Source organism: Carassius carassius, chromosome 38 (assembly GCF_963082965.1).
Source record: "Carassius carassius chromosome 38, fCarCar2.1, whole genome shotgun sequence".
Classification (NCBI taxonomy): domain Eukaryota; kingdom Metazoa; phylum Chordata; class Actinopteri; order Cypriniformes; family Cyprinidae; genus Carassius; species Carassius carassius.
In genome coordinates, this window is record NC_081792.1 from 16,578,581 (window position 1) to 16,595,428 (window position 16,848).

At 36.0% G+C, this 16,848-nt stretch overlaps 1 protein-coding gene across 9 annotated transcripts in view; it reads left to right on the forward strand.

Annotated features, from left to right (window-relative positions):
- cadpsa (Ca2+-dependent activator protein for secretion a) overlaps window positions 1–16,848 on the forward strand; it is a 119,458-nt gene that overhangs the window by 78,292 nt on the left and 24,318 nt on the right. For 3 of the 9 annotated variants that reach the window (XM_059529397.1, XM_059529399.1, XM_059529400.1), the window contains 3 exons: window positions 5,070–5,176; window positions 7,973–8,129; window positions 12,154–12,295. In XM_059529397.1, the coding sequence (XP_059385380.1) occupies window positions 5,070–5,176; window positions 7,973–8,129; window positions 12,154–12,295 (406 nt within the window). Of the gene's footprint in view, window positions 1–1,489; window positions 1,559–2,826; window positions 2,860–5,069; window positions 5,177–7,972; window positions 8,130–12,153; window positions 12,296–13,082; window positions 13,236–16,848 lie in introns of all 9 variants that reach the window. The other 6 variants (XM_059529391.1, XM_059529393.1, XM_059529394.1 and 3 more) reach the window with 4 other exon arrangements.

Here is a 16,848-nt window from a genome sequence, read left to right on the forward strand (position 1 = left end):
TCTTATTTGGAGCCCTCTCTTTTTGATCCAGTTTGAGAAGCCAATATACAGTGAAAAGCATGATTGCCCACTCAAGCAGCACACATTTGTGTGTTGCAAGTGAGACGGTTTCTCTTATAGACATGGACAGCTAAACTCTGACTTACACACAGGGGATCTTTGATGTCAAATAGTAGCCATGTTTATAGGACAAGTGTTTTTATTTTGTCTGGAATGTACTTTTTAAAATATTTCCCTCCCAAAAAAAATTTCAGTGACTGTCCATGTCCATGAAGAAATATGACTGGGCACAGCAGATACTGAAGGAGAAGCTCTTAGTATCTGTTTGCCAAATGATGTCTGTGTTGTTCCCTATTGATTGCTGAACACTAAACTGAATGTGACTTTTGTATTAACCCAAACTAACCAATAGTTTTCAACGCACTCACAAGTCTTTCCAGAGACTAAACCTTCAGCTGGATTAAGGATAATGGTAGAAATTAACAGAATAGCTAAAATCTAAATTTACAAAAGTATTTGCAAATAATTATTTTTGCACCAAAATGATTTAGTCCAGTGCAATTTTTTTGTCATTCTGGAAATAGTTCATGCATCACTGGTCAAAAGTTTGGAATAATAAAAAGTAAAATAAATCAATAAATACAAATAAAATACTTTTATTCAGCAAGGACACATTCAATTGATCAAAAGTAACAGTAAAGACATTTAAAATGTTACAAAAGATTGCTGTCAAATATATCTGTTTTGATTTCTATTCATCCAAGAATCCTTGAACAATCATATCATGGGACCATTATTAATAATTGAGCACCAAATCAGAACATCTGAAGGATAATGTGACACTGTAGATGGAGTGATGACTACTGAAAATTCAGCTTTGCCATCACAGGAATTAATTATATTTAAAAATATATTCAAATAGAAAGCAGTTATTTTAAATTAGAAAGATTCACAATATTACTTTCTTTACTATATTTTTGATCAAAATCATAAATGGTGCCTTGGTGAGAATAAGAGAGTTCTTTTAAAAACATAAAATATCTTTATTATTCCACACTTTTGACCGGTACTGTATTTCATGAAAAAAAATGAATAACCTACCTTCCAAATAATCAGTAGTGGCAAGTTGTTACAATAATATGTTTAAGACTCGATTTGAGGAAGATTATAAAAATGCTATATTAAATTTAATTTTAAGGCTTTGTGCATATTTGAATTTTTTTTTCTCTAGCTTCATGCATACTAATTTATAGATCATATCTGAACTGACTGATCACTAATAATTTTGTCCTTATGTGAGCCTGCTGTAGAATTATTCCACAGAGATGCAGTAGATCAGTTAGTAGGCATTTTGCCAACCCTGCCAGGCAACTTTGCATGCAACTAAATTTGGTCAAATCCCCCTTATTACACATGCAGCCGTTGTGCTTCTTTCTCTCTCTTTCTCCTCTGACCCCTTGCTCTTGCATGCCCCGATCCTCTTTTATAGGGAAAAAGAGAGAAATGTATGAGCATCCTGTCTTCTGTTTGGCCTCACAAGTGATGGATTTAACAATTCGTGAGTACACTGCTCATCTGGAGCCACTCCATCACTTCCGCCACCCCTCTTTTATTTATTTTCTCATTTTTTCCTTCTCAAGCATGTTCACAAATAGTTCTTCCCTCACGCCCTGACCGGCACCATCCTCTTCTCTTGCTTGCAGTCTGCTTGCGTTTTTCTTTGAGTTTATCACTTGGATCTTAGGTTGAGGTATTCAGCCACAGGTCTTCCTGTCACTTTGATCAGACCAGAGTCAGTGTGTCAGCTGTTCTGTGTTTTGCTTATTCTTTCTGTATGTGACTTGAATGCATTTTTACTTTGCTTTTGTGTAAATCACTCCTCCCAACCCTTGTACTGTTATCAATGTGTCCCAGGTTTACAGTACAGGCCAGGTAAAGGGTGGAAAAAAATTATTCAAATAATCTCCAACCCACGAAGAAAACAGGGATTCTTATGCAGTTTTCAGAGTCATTTTGTTTTTAATCATGTTTTCAACCACGAGCGCTGTATGTATTTGTTATCACCGTGCGTTTTCACTGTTTTTCAGTCTGTTTGGGTTATTGTTTCTGTCTTGGGTCAAACTTGGTTTCAGACAGGTTTCTGGTGTACAGCAGGGGTGTAAAGTACTTGAGTAATTGTACTTTATTACTATATGTGAATTTCTACTTTATTAAAGTACTCAAACTTTTTGAGGAATTCCTATAGATTGAAACTAAATAGTAAAAAAGGTTTTTTGGTGAAAATTCTTTGCAGTCACTTTTAAATGGTGATGTAACTTTTTAAATGTAATTTACAAATAGCCAACAGAATTAATTTGTTAATGTGGTTATTCTTGTTTTTGAAGAAATCAACACAAAATAGCCTTTCAAGCAATTATTAATTGTTAATTAATGCAATTTTGTAGCTAGTGATCACTGTGCAAACAACTGCTGCTAAATGTAAAGTTTTGAGGATAGAAACTTTTTTATGTTCACTCAAGTATGTTTTACTTTTACACTGTTTTTCATGTTTCACTGTACTTTTACTCCCCTGTTTAAAAAAGGTTTGTTTTCAACCTAAAACAACCACTCCGGTAGAGTTTCTTTCACACAATCGTTTGCAGGTCTTTCACTGTTAGACAGCTCTGGTCTTGAATGAATCTTTCTTTCTTCTTCTTTCCTTCTCCTTCTACTTCCCAATCAGATCTCACATCTTAAAACAAAGTGAAAGCTGACCTCTTCTTCCTTTTCTCTTTCTTTCTCCCTTCTCTCTTCTTTCCTTCCTTCCTTCTCTTTCTTTCTTTTTAGTAAAAAAATCTCAGAGGGATCAGAAGGATCCAGGTGACATCTTTTGTCTGATTTACTAATAAATTAATTTTAAAACAGACACCCCCCCTCCCCCCAGCTCTAAACATAACCAACTCTCAGCATTCGCATGGCACAATTAGCAGACGTAAAGGTAAACATGGGAATGTTGAGACAGTGTTATGCCAATGTCGTCTACAGTTTATACATTGCATCTAAATGAAGATGCATTTTTCATGAGCTGGTAAGTTGTATGTATGCATTACCAGTCCATGGAACATGCAGAGTAATTCTAAATGAACAAAATAAATGCATATTAGCAGATTGGATAAATAAATAAAAATAGCAGATTGCCTGCCTGTGTTAATTACAATTAAAGTGATACTCTCTCTGCATCAAGTGCGTGATTATAGTAACACTTTCTTTAACATTATCCATTATCTGTCCATTAATACATTAGATATTTTTCAACAACATTTATTAATCTAGGTTAGATTAATATATTTATTATATATTAAAAGTATATATTGCATATAAATATATACTACTACACAATAGAATTTTCATTTTCATGTTTGTTTTATAACATAATTATTTCATAATTCATATTTCATACATTTGCATTAACCCGGATTAATAAATGTTGTAAAAAAAAAAAAAAAAAGAATAAATGTTCATTGCTTGTTTATAATACTTAAAGGCTAGTGTTAACAAATTAAACATTTGTGTTAAGTGTTACAGAAATGGGTGAAATATCAATACTGATGCACTGTTAAATGCATTGTTTTTCAGTTCACATCATATTGCTGTTTTTCCATGTGAGTGTGATGGTTTCTAAAACCTTTACAAAAATGTCAGAAAAAATATGTATATTTAATATACAATCTACATTATATGTCATGGATTGATTTAGAAACCCTTTATTTATATTGGATTAGGGAAACCAGGTATTTCAAAATATCTAAACCAGTTTTTTTTTATGCTTTTGAAAAAGAATTCAAATGTCAAAATGCAAATGGAACATTCTGTCCCAGCTATTGAAGTACCTGATTTTGCATTAGTACATGCCATTCCATTCCAGCATGGACATTAACCATTTAAAAGGCCACAGATATTATAATTTTTGAAAGTATTTAGTCCTATGAAAGGAGCTGAAGAGGACTGAGATACAATTAGAGGAAAGGTCAGAGGGTTAATTCACATTTCGAGGTGTGTGCTTTTGTGTTTAGTGATAAAAGCACTGTTGACTCAGATTGGGGTAATGTTAATTGTTTTGACATTTGTCACAAAGCAAATGACTTCACTTCCTATTTCCTCTGTCTTTGTGTTCCTCCTTTAAAGTGCCACATTTACCACAATCCAAAAAAAAAGAAAGAAAAAAAGACAGTGCTGAAAGATCTGAAAAACTGACAGCACAAACATTTCTTTGTTCAAAACCAACAGATGCACAACCAAAAATCACTCAGCCTATATTGAAGCATTATGAGCTATAAAAAACATGTATCCATACACCATGGTCTTATAAATGTCTTTTTACTTTGCATTCCCATCCTTAACCAGCAGTAATGAACTGCTCTTTGCCTCGTATTGTGTGTATTCATGATGCTAAAGACCACTGAACATATATCTATTTTCACAACAGTTTGTAGTAACTGTAATAGGATTTCTTTAATTTCATATCAACTTCTGTAGTTCTCAGTGTCATAAAATGACAGGGTACATTTAAGTATGACATGTTTAAGAAGGATGTGCTGCCTGCTTGTATTGACAGAGAGAGGTAGGAAATGAGATGACATAAATGCCTGCATGTGCTGAACATTATGCATGATGACTATAACATATCTGTTGTTGTTTTTATCCTTTTTTCCCCACCTCAGTTCCTTGGTTTGACTCATTATACTTGCATTGCTCTTTATTGACTCATTATGGTTCAAGTCTACAGAGCTCAGTGTTGACAGAGTGTCAAGATTATGCTAAGTCGTTAACTAAGACCGCAGAGTTGATATATGCAGCAGCTAATTTGTGGGTTTTTTTCAGAGAGAACATTTATTAAATTAAAATGAAAATTTAGATGTAATCCTGAACTTTTCCCATCTCTTACCTGCTCTGTAATTTTAATTGTCATTTTAAAATCACAATTTAGTTTTGGCATCAGGCAGGCTGAGGAAAGTCCAGTGTTTTCTGTGTGTGTGTGTGTGTGTGTGTGTGTTTGTCTGTATGTTAACTGTTGTACATTTGTGCTTCAGAAAATGTAGGGCGCTTAATCACACCTGCCAAAAGGCTTGAGGACACGCTCCGTCTGGCCGAGCTGGTCATAGAGGTTCTCCAGCAGAATGAGGAACATCACGCAGAGGTGGGTGTGCCAGACATGACGTGGCAGACATATGGCATGAACACAAGCATGAAAAGAAATACCTCAGGCACTTATTTATATGTGAAAACAAACAATATTGCTTCAATAATAAGACATCAAAACAACTTTAAAAATGTTTTCAATATTGAAAAACCTATGTTAGGGTCTTCAGTGGCTGCTAGCACTATTTAGGTAACATTCCCCATTAGAGCAGCCATTGCCTCAGAAAACAGCAGAATATATGTGTGTTTTTGTGTTTTTAAATTATGTGCTCTGCAGGCCACACGCCCAAGTACGGGAGGTCAGGCGGTACAGTGTTTTTTTTTTTTTTTTTTGCTGTCATCCATGGCGTACCCTGCTCTTGCATGCTAGCCTCATGATCTGACCTGCCCTGAAAGAGGCATTACATGGACATAGCAAATCAGGAGTCAGGCACCTGCAGGGTGGATTTCAGTTCAGTTCATTCTAAGTTCATTAAAGGATTACATTCAGAACTTACAGACAGACAGATAGATAGATATTGTAGAATCAGCAATTCATCTTCAGAATTAACTGAACTGAAATTGCTGTCACATTGACAGAATACATTCCAGGCCATAGTCAATGGACAAAATTATTACAGTTGTGCTTATTTATTCATCTTCATTTCGGTTTATGTCAAGTCTGTTATTCAGTTTTGTTTTGTTTTAAGTTTGGTTTGGTTTGTATATGCCATTTACACTTCTAGTGCCAGGTTCATTAAACCATTAAAGGAATAGATCCCCCAAAATAAAAAAAGATGATATTTTGAATTATGTCTTCATGTTTTTTGTTTGTCTTTCTGTCTGTCTGTCTGTCTGTTTGTTTGTTCGTTCGTCGTCCATAGAATGAAAGTCAGTCAGGTCCAGTGTTGGTTAGGACCACACTGACTTTAATTATATGAACAAAATGATTATTCAAAATATCTGCCTACAGAAATGGCTACATGTTTAGAACAACATAGTCATACTTTACTCACTAGAATTATTCATTTTTGGGTGGCTTATCCCTTTATACACATAAAACCATTTTTAATAAACATGTCCACTAAAATGCATGGTTTATGGTATTTTACATAGTCCAGTCATTTATCATGCTGCAAAATTGCATGTTCATAATTGAATATATCTGGTGGATTAAATGGATGTACATAGTATATCATTTTTACAGCATCAGTGACGATTGCACATTCCAAAACCTAGAACCTTTACAAGTGTACCAAACTGTCTTAAGCATAAGATACATTTTTTATTATTAATGATTAAATATTAATCATATTTTTTGTTTCTTTTTGATCAAGATCACTGTCAATCATTCTTAAGTATTTTCACAATGTTTTTCAATTGCATTTTAAAGCTCTTTAATGTTAATGCGTTTTATGATAATGAAGTACTCAAACTAAAACACAGCAAAGAAAATCTCATGTAATTCTCACTGTTTTTCATTACTTGTTTGTTGGCTGGAAAACGTTGGACAGGGTAAAGAGGTATGTAGACCGTAGAGTCCCCCACCATGTGCATGTCACAGCCCCTGCACCATGGATGGAGGGATTTCCACTTTTTCCTCCTAATTTCGTCCTCCCCATCTCTGCCTGGACACCTCATCCTTCCCCTGATCAGCTGTCCCTATGGAGTGTTGAGCAAGTTGCTTGTGTTTCCACAAGCATGAGGGGACAGTGCTTCACCTGTGGAAGCAGACCCCTCAAAAAAAAGAACCTCAATGAAAATGAGTCTGGTCTCATTTTCACTCTTGCACAACCCCGATAATATCAAAACTCTCCTCTGTTTTGTGTCCTTCAGCGTGGTTTGGTTTGCTAGCTTCACTTGCCAGCTCTAACTACAAATATTAAACTTTATAAAAAATGCACTTCTCTGTGTTTTTTGGGAGAGATGTTGCAAGAAAGCAAATCTGCTATACTGGTCTAAAAAATATTGGTATGAAAGGTTTGTTTGAGTGGCCAGTGACAACAGTATGATTTTTGTTTTTTTAAAGGAGAGGAAGCCATGATCTACATTAACATTTTTTATTTTATTTGTCTAACATGCTTGATGCATGTCTCCAGGCCAGATGTGTTACACACAGAAGAGCGGTTGGATCAGCAGCGGAGAAATCTTACTTACAGAAGACATAATTACACTCTTAAAAATAAAAAAGGGCGCAGTAGAAGAACCTTTGTAGATTGCCCAAAGAACCTTAATGGAAAGGTTCCATGAATGTTAAAGGTTCTTCATGGAACCAACAATGCTAATTAAGAACCTTTATTTTTAAGAGTGCTTTTAAAACAATTTTGTTTTGAACAGAAAAATTATACTAATAACTACTGAGATTGTGCTGCTAATCACTGCTGCTGCTGTATGCTGGGAATTTGTTGTTACAAGGGTCCATGCACATAAATTCCTGTGCATGGACTTCACATCTGCAAAATGGGAAGTAAATAAGAATGTACTTTAAATATAAATCAGTGTATTAGTGAATTAGACGTTAGATGTGCTTTTTAGAAGAGGGAGTAGCATGGAGTTTCAGTGCATGAGATAAGCTCATGACGCTCCACAGATACAAAGATTTAAAATTACATTACTGGACAGTCAGGCAAAGATCTCAAAACTGTTTGAAGACCAGTGTAATTTTTATAGATCTGTGGACTGTCATGCCCTTATGAATAAGAGAAAGGACTTCATTGTATGTCTGTATTACAAGGCTGATTTTATTTTTGCTTTCATTTCATCCACTTTTTTTCTGCCTCTTGTGTTGCCTCTGTCTCTCTTCCTCTGACTGCAGGCATTTGCATGGTGGTCAGATCTGATGGTTGAACATGCCGAGACATTTCTGTCTCTATATGCTGTGGACATGGACGCGGCACTGGAGGTCCAACCACCAGACAGCTGGGACAGCTTCCCTCTCTTTCAGCTTCTCAACGACTTCCTGCGCATTGACTGTGAGTATTTACAGTGAACTTTTCTGGACAGGTCCATGTATCTGATGCCTTATTAAATTAGTATTCTACTTTAAATACAATTATTGACACCAAATGTGTCTCATAGACTGAATTAATATAAATAATTTATTTTAATATATATATATATATGCAATAGGTTACAAATTGCAACAAAGCGGAGCTTTAAGAGACAATATAGAAGAATTAAGGCCCAAAAAGTAAAACCTGCAGGGGGTCGAACCAATACAATGAATGTAAAGAGTTTGCTCAAGGCCTTATCACGTCTCTAATGAACTGAAGTCAATGGGGTGCTGTCCATGGTGCTAAAGCCACACTGCCATGGGCTGCAGTTGACTAATTATCCTAGTGCCATTCTTTGCACAGCTTGACAGGTTGTTGTCTGGTAACCTATTCTTGATATTGGATTGCTTTTTCTGCTGGGAGATCTAGAGCTTGAGAAAGCAAGAGTGTGTGTACTGTGTGTATGAAATAAACATTTTAGCAGTATTTCCCTTTTTAAATGATTTTTAAAATTTAATTATTATTATTATTTATTTCACATTACATTAACATGCTTAGTATTAATTTTAAACTGTTTGTTTATTTGCTTGTTTTTTGCTTGCATTTGTTTATGTTATATGGTTCTTGAGGGATTGTTTTAAAAAAACAAATTGAATTATTTTTGATAATCTCTTTTAAAGAAGGGAGCAAAGATAGTCTTTTATAAATGGTCTATTTATCAGCATTCCAGCAGAGAAAGAAAAAAATAAACTATTTGGTTAACTCCTCTTTACCCACATAATGACTAATCTATCATATTAGATATGTAAATTTTTAAGGGTTTTAAATTATAAACATGATCAAAACTTTTGTACACGATCTACTACATGCCTTCTGTTATTTCATTGATGCATGGTTTACTTTTTTAGTTAGTAAAAGGCCGTGTAGTATTGAAAACATCCACTTTCATGTTGTGTAACATGAATTTTGCTTTGAAATCTTGACTGCTTTTTATAATAAACGTACAATAATTTACATTGTTAATTATATTTCAAGATGAACACTTACTGAGCATGATTTATTTTTATTTTCTGAAAAATCATCATCTCCAAATTGAATATTTTTGATTCGTTTGGTCCTCTGAATAAAACAATATATTCTCACTATAGCATATATTAGCTGTAAAAGCCTGATGCAATAATATGATAGGCTACATATCGCAACACACACATGAAACTTTTTATTTTTTATTTTTTTTTGTCAAAAGGTTTTATTTTGTCTTAAAAAAGTGTAATCTAGTTCCCAAATCCATGCATTTCTCATAAATTCACACAGATATTAGTCCTCGCTACAACACAGAGACACATATCACCTCCCCCTGGCCTCCTCACACACAAACACACTCACACAAACACAAGTAAACACCATTGAGCGTCAGCCTACAGCATGTGCTACATCTGTGGAACAGGACATTCAACATAGAAGGTCACTATTTTCCTGTGCCTGTAGCACTGAGCTAGGCATGAAACAGCCTTAACACCAGACAGGCGCTAAAGCAGAAGCTATTCATGCTGCTAATGAAGTCTAAAACAGAGGAGCCTGGGAGACCCCACTGCCCCAGCCACTCGCTCGCGGACAAACCAAGTGTACAACCACCACCGCTCAAGTGGCTAATTGGAACAGAGCAATCAGGGAAGCAAACAAACATGGCACCTACTGCGAATGATCGACCTTGAGTACAGCGAGAGAGATAGTAAGAGAACTAGAGATGCTGTGCTTATACTATGCTTAGTCATCACATGCTAAAATCTCCACCAATACAGTCAGAGGTGGGTAGTAACGAGTTACATTTACTTCGTTACATTTACTTGAGTAATTTTTTGGGGTAACAAATACTTTTCGGAGTATATTTAAAGATGGGTACTTTATACTCTTACTTGAGTAAATTTTTGGGGAAAAATCTGTACTTTTACTTCGTAACTGTGGGCGACGCTCCTCTCGTTACTTTATCTTAATGCAATAAATGTTATAATGCTTCAGTTTATTCCAAACGCGCCATCTACTTTTCTCTGGGCAATGAGCGATGCCCATTCGCGAATGATTCATTCTTTTAAGTCAATTCTGTTCAAAGGCTTGATCAAACCAAATGGCAAACGAAGGAATTGGTTCATGAATCAGTTTGAATGAGTCGTTCAGTTCCCTGCCGCACGCGCTGAGCGTCTGAAGTGGTTCACTCGGAGTTGTAACGTTTAAGAACAGAAAGAGCGTTGAAAACGTGGCTGGAACTGCACTGAATTGAAATCTGCAAAGGTTATTATTTGCTAGCCATGGAGATCCTTATTAGATGAACACCGCGTGTGCTGTCTACTGTTTAACAGGTAATAACTTGGGCTACATTCGATTACAGTACACGATACCACTGTGACATTAGTTTGTTGTACGTGAGTGGCTTATAACAGAGGGGAGTCAAGTTGAATGCAGCTTCCAAAAGACAAAAAATAGCCGATTAAGATTTTATTAATTTTAATACAATCACACTGGTGCAAGTACGTTCAGCGAGTCATATTATCAGCTGCTAAATTCAGATCTGTGATTGCTTGCTGGCGATGAGCCAGAGATAGATGTGTTTTTACAGCACTGCGCATTATAACAAATCACACATGATTCTTTTGAGCTTATTAAAGCATTGGCCAATCAGAGGCGTTCAGATGAGTCATCGCTAAAATGCCGGTGCTTCCTTCACTCGCTCACTGACTGAATACCTCTTTCTGGCGAATTCTCTCGCAGGAACAACAAAGTGCAGATGTGTGTACGAATCTTTAATTAAGATATTGATTTCACACTGTTAACAGTTTCAGTGATTTTAATGGGAGTTTCTGAGAGTGATTGAAATCTAGACTGTCAGTGAAAATTATCTTTAATAATGTAAATGTTATTTGCTCTCTTTCTGAACAATGAAAGATTAGTAGCAATATTTATATCACATTAACTTTCAATGTTAAATTCACATTTAATATAAAGTCAGTCGTATTAAAAATATCTTATGGCATGACACCTATATCTGTTACTTAAGTAAACAGACAGGGTTTTATAATAAATTACATAAATTGGAGTAAAGGCTGATGAAATATATACATTTATACACGCACACATACATTACATACATTTTATCTATATATCTAAATAAAAATAGGCTCAGTATATATGACCCAAAGTAACTAGTAACTAACTACTTGAGTAGATTTTTTATCCGATACTCTTTTACTCTTACTCAAGTAACTATTCAAGACTAGTACTTTTACTTTTACTTGAGTAAATATTTCTAGAAGTGCTTTTACTTTTACTTGAGTACAGTTTTTGGGTACCCTACCCACCTCTGAATACAGTGCACTTTTGGTGTCCAATTACTTGGTATAGATGAACAAATCCAAATGTTTTTAAATGAGCTGTTAGATGTAGTATGATCAAATGTTATCTAACATAAAAATAACATAGAAGTTTTTGGACCCTATAGCATGATGGGAGGATGGTAAATAATCTCATTCCTTTTTTTATAATTTTTACACTAGCAGTCAAAAGTTTGGAGTGATTGTTTTTGAAAGATGTCTCTTATGCTTACTATTTGATCTGTTTATTTGATCAGAAATGCGATAAAACTGTATTATTGTGAAATATTATTACAATCTGCAATAACTTTTTTATTTTCATATATTTTAAAATGTATTTTTATTTTATTTCGTATTGCTGTCTAAGTTTTTATGTTTACTTCTGTTTTTTATTCATATTATGATCAAATCCAGTTTTAAGGCATGTTCCAAAACCCATAAGATGAATCAAAAATAAAACCACTAATATAATATTTGGTTTGATCTGCTGAAATTGAAAGTGTTGTAACAGTTCTATTTTTTTGCCAGCTTCATTTCTCAGATTTGCTTAGTCACACATTCTCTGCCATTACTACTGGATGTCAGCAGTCATTCACTGTGTTCTTTCTCTCTTTCCCACTTTGGTCTTGCTATTTCAGATAATTTATGTAATGGGAAGTTTCATAAGCACCTTCAAGACCTGTTTGCCCCTCTAGTGGTGAGGTATGTGGATCTAATGGAGTCCTCCATAGCTCAGTCCATACACAGAGGATTTGAACGAGAGTCTTGGGAACCTGTCAAGTAAGCAAAACACGTTATGCTTTAAACTTTTATTATAGAGATGTTAATTCAGTACAAATATATATATAGCACGTTATGCTTTAAACTTTTATTATAGAGATGTTAATTCAGTACAAATATATATATATATATATATATATATATATATATATATATATATATATAAAGCATGTAATTAACCATGCCCCTTGGCCTTCCACAGTCTCACCATTTACACACAAGTTTTCTTGTGTTCAAAAACAGCTAGATGGATTCCAACAAAATGAAAATGTTTCCACAATGTCTTCAGTCTTTTTGTTTTCTTGAATTAACACTTGTCTACTTGTTTGTTTTTTTAACAGCTTAAAAGTAATTATTGTCAAGATGCAGGTTTCATTTTCTTTAACTAGCCCTAATTTTCTAACACTCCAAACCAGCCATGCTTGTTGAACTTTACAAACATTCTTACATGATTCCCAAGTCATCAGAATAACTTGGAATCACTAGACAAAGCAACATAAGACAAAGTGTGTGACTGTAAGAATGTAAATGCTAATTGAATCAACAATCCGCACTTCAGCAGAAACAAATGTGTTTTCTCGTAAAACCACAGCCAAAGTGGTGATGATGTGATTCACTCCTTCTCATGTGCACTTCACATCTCTACAACACCATCTTATCTCTGAATTAATTCTTCATCTTGTGCTCTAAACATACTGTATGTAATGCTGTTTCTTTATCACCCACGCTTTCTTCTGTGCATCTACATCACTGCATTCTTTTATTCTGTTTTTTTCCTTTTCCGCAGGAGTTTAACGAGTAATCTACCCAGTGTCAACCTACCAAATGTGAATCTACAAATGCCTAAAGTACCAAATCTACCATTGTCAGTTAATCTGCCACCAATGCAAATGCCTAGCTTTTCCACCCCCAACTGGATACCGGGTTTATCTGATACTGAGTGTGTACTGAGTCTGTACTTGAATATAATATATGCATGTGTGGCCTTAGCATGAACATAAATTGTCTTTAGTTTTCACTTAACTAAACTTCAGATTTACCCCAGAACAATTGTATGTATAGGTTTCATTTGAAGATTTTCATTTGGAAAGTCTTAAGAGGTGCATCTACAGTTGTAAGAAAAAAGTTTTTCAGCTCACTTAAGCTTGGATTTTTAAAAAATGATATTATGGAGCATCACACAACATTTTACAATGTCATATATTTTTGTTGAGCTGCAGATCGCTCAAGAACATTTCTTTTTGCAACTAAATTATGTATACTGTATATATACTTCTTTTTTTTTTTTACTGTTTAACACAATCTGTTGTTGATTTACTATCAGTGTTGTGTGTCATAATGTACACAAACACAATAAACACAAACAGATGCTTTGACATTCTGCTATAGACAAACAGATGCTGTGCAAAAGATCAGTATTAAAAGTTTTTTTCTCCTTTGTAATTTTATTTTATTTTATTTTGTTAATTGGATCATATGATTTTAAATTCTTGTTTTAAAATCAACATTATGTTCGTGAAGTGAGCTTTTTTAAGCAGCTTGTAGTGTAACAAGCTACTTTTAAAAAACTTTCGTTAAATAGTATCTTAATTTAATTTTTAAGAATCTTGTAACAAAAAACAAAAAACAAACAAACAAACAACAACAACAACAACACTAACAAAAAAAAAAACAGGGAAGCATTACATCTCACATGAAGATAAAATAAAAGTAGTATTATAAAATCTAATTTCCAAACAGTTCTCAAAGTTTTTCTTAAAACTGTACATTCATCATCTACTTTCTTTACATGTTTGGAAATTTTCTACATACATATTGCCTAAGAATTAAGAATTTGTGATTTAGGAGGTTGACAGAGGTGAGCCAAGGGAATTTTAGCTTATATTTAGACATGATAATTAAAAACCAATTCTCCAAACCTTAGCATATTACAGCTTTCCAGACGAGAGTGAAATACCTTACACGCTGCATGTGTTGGAAAAAAAATGACACATCCACACGCAGACATAATTATGCATGCTGAGTGAGACTCAGTAAATATTCCATCTCTAAGGTGTAATAGTGGGTAAACACCAAAGGTTGCCAAAACTTGATGAAGCCACCTCAAAATATCTGTCTTAACATATCAGACTTAAGCTTAAATTACTTCAACTTTGTAGAAATGAGTGTTTACATTTCAGTTATGCTAAGGCCACAGCATGGAAACAGCCCATGGACACTTTTTAACCCAAAAAGGCCCAAAGCATGTTGAAGGGTTGGAAGATACAAATAACACACCATAGAAATATGCTCACGTTTTGCTAGCTCAATATTAAAGCTGGAGTGTGTCATTTCTGCTGTAGCTGCACCAAACAGACTCACGTAAACATGATTTTGACTTGTCTTAAATCTGAAGAGGAGATCAGATTTAAGTCTAAAGGTTTAACACTGCTAAATACTGCTGCTTGGTTTTCAAAGGTGTTTTGAATGGTTGCTCATTAAGAGTTTCTTATGGAAACTGAATTGCAACTTTTTATCTACTTATTTCTTGCAATTCTGAGGGGGGAAAAAATGACATGTAAACTGTAAATTCCCATAGTTTAAATAGTTTCTAATGTGTTCTGAGAGATCACATAAATGTCAAGCCAGAATGAAAAAATTTAAATCTGTTTCAAATGCTTATTCAGGTAACCGTTAGCCCCGCCCCAAACTCATGCTATTGGTTGAACCAATATTGTTAATTTAATCCACTAAAACAAGCAGATTGCAATTTTGTTTGGTGCTGTGAGTGATGCACAAATAACACACTTCGCATTTAACGAAAATGACTCACAATCCTATGGTCGTATGATTAGAAGCTTTTCATCGGTATCTGCCATGAATAAACAATGCCACTTTAACAGCCTGTATCTTTCCAACATCTTCCTCCTTTCCCTTTTTCTGTTAGAACAGAATAGGGTACAGGTGTTCATCTTCATTCCTCCTGCTGTATTTGCTGGGTATTAGGTCCTAGAGTAGTAGCAGTCACTCCACCTGTAGCCTGTCTTATGATATGGTGTTAGGATGGGAATACTGAGGGAGATCACCCCGTCCCACTTTTGGCCCTGTTCTGTTTCCCTCATCTATAGTGTGACAGACAATGCTCTAAAGTGAAATACAAGCTTCAGAAAAACAGGCATCTGCTTTAAGTGGAAACTAAATATAAGACTCTAAAAGGACTTTACTGATTGTATGAGAAACCCAAATCCAAACTGCATTGTATTTATTTATTTATTTATTCACACAATGGCTCAACATAATTTTAGTTTGTTGTCTAGTTTGGCCAGTTTTATAAGAGAAATCTTGTTTATTTATTATTACTATCTTAAGAATTGCATTTCAAAACATTCAAAACAAGTCTTTATAACTTTTCTTAGTAACTTAATTTAAAAAATAACCTAAAACTGTCACAGTGTCTGGGTTGTGTCCCTGGGTTTCCACTAGATGTCCTCCTTTCTCACGGTGTCTGTCACCTTATCACTTCCTGTCTCCTTATTTGGTCACCTTCCTCCTTGTTTAGGTAATTGATTGTTCCCCACCTGTCTCCTGTTTCCCCATCATCCTTTTGTGTATTTATACCCGGTCTGTCTGAGTCTGTGTCACGGAGTCCTTGTGTATGTTTCATGCTTTCCGTAGTCTTGCCCTTGCCGTGTGTTATTGTCTGTTTTCATGTTGTTTGGATATTCTGGTTTTGACCCTGCCTGGACTGTTTATGCTTTTTGGATTGCCCCTAAATAAACCGCATACCTGCATTTGGATCTCTCCGTGTTTCTTGAATCCCGTCCGTGACAGAAGGACTCCGTCGCACTGAGATCCAGCGGTATGTCTTTTTCCCGTTCCCCAGCCAAGATGGCGGAGCGGAGAGCTAAGTATCTCCGGCTGATCGCCCTCCGCCAAGAGGGCAATGAGGTGGGTGCCCTGGCACAGGTGTTCTGGTCCCTGGCCGAGGGTATGGGATACAACGATGCGGCCTTGAAGGACTACTTCAACGGCGGGCTGGATGATCCAGTGTCTCAGGAGGAGATGGTACATTTAGAGACACTGGAATACTGGGAGTTTGTGTACTATGTGCAGCATCGGCTTCTGTGGAATGCCCCAGCCACTCCGGTCTCTTCCGGTGGGGCGGTCCCCAGCCCAGCACCACAGTTTAAGATGGCCGCCAATCCAGGGCCACAGCACAAGATGGCTGCCAGCCCAGAGCCACAGCACAAGATGGCCGCCAGCCCAGCGCCACAGCACAAGATGGCCGCCAGCCCAGCGCCACAGCACAAGGTGGCCGCCAGCTTGGGGCCACAGCACAAGATGGCCGACTCAACGCCTGAGTCTCCAGATAAGGTGTCACCGGCTCGCCAACAAAGAGGGCGGAGGAGGAGGAGACAGGCGTCTACCGTTCCTCAAGGCCCAGAGGACGTTCCCGAGGCGGTGCCCGATGCTGTTCCGGAGACCGAGGCGGTGCCCGATGCTGTTCCGGAGGCCGAGGCGGTGCCCGATGCCGAGGCGGTGCCCGATGCTGAGGCGGTGCCCGATGCTGTTCC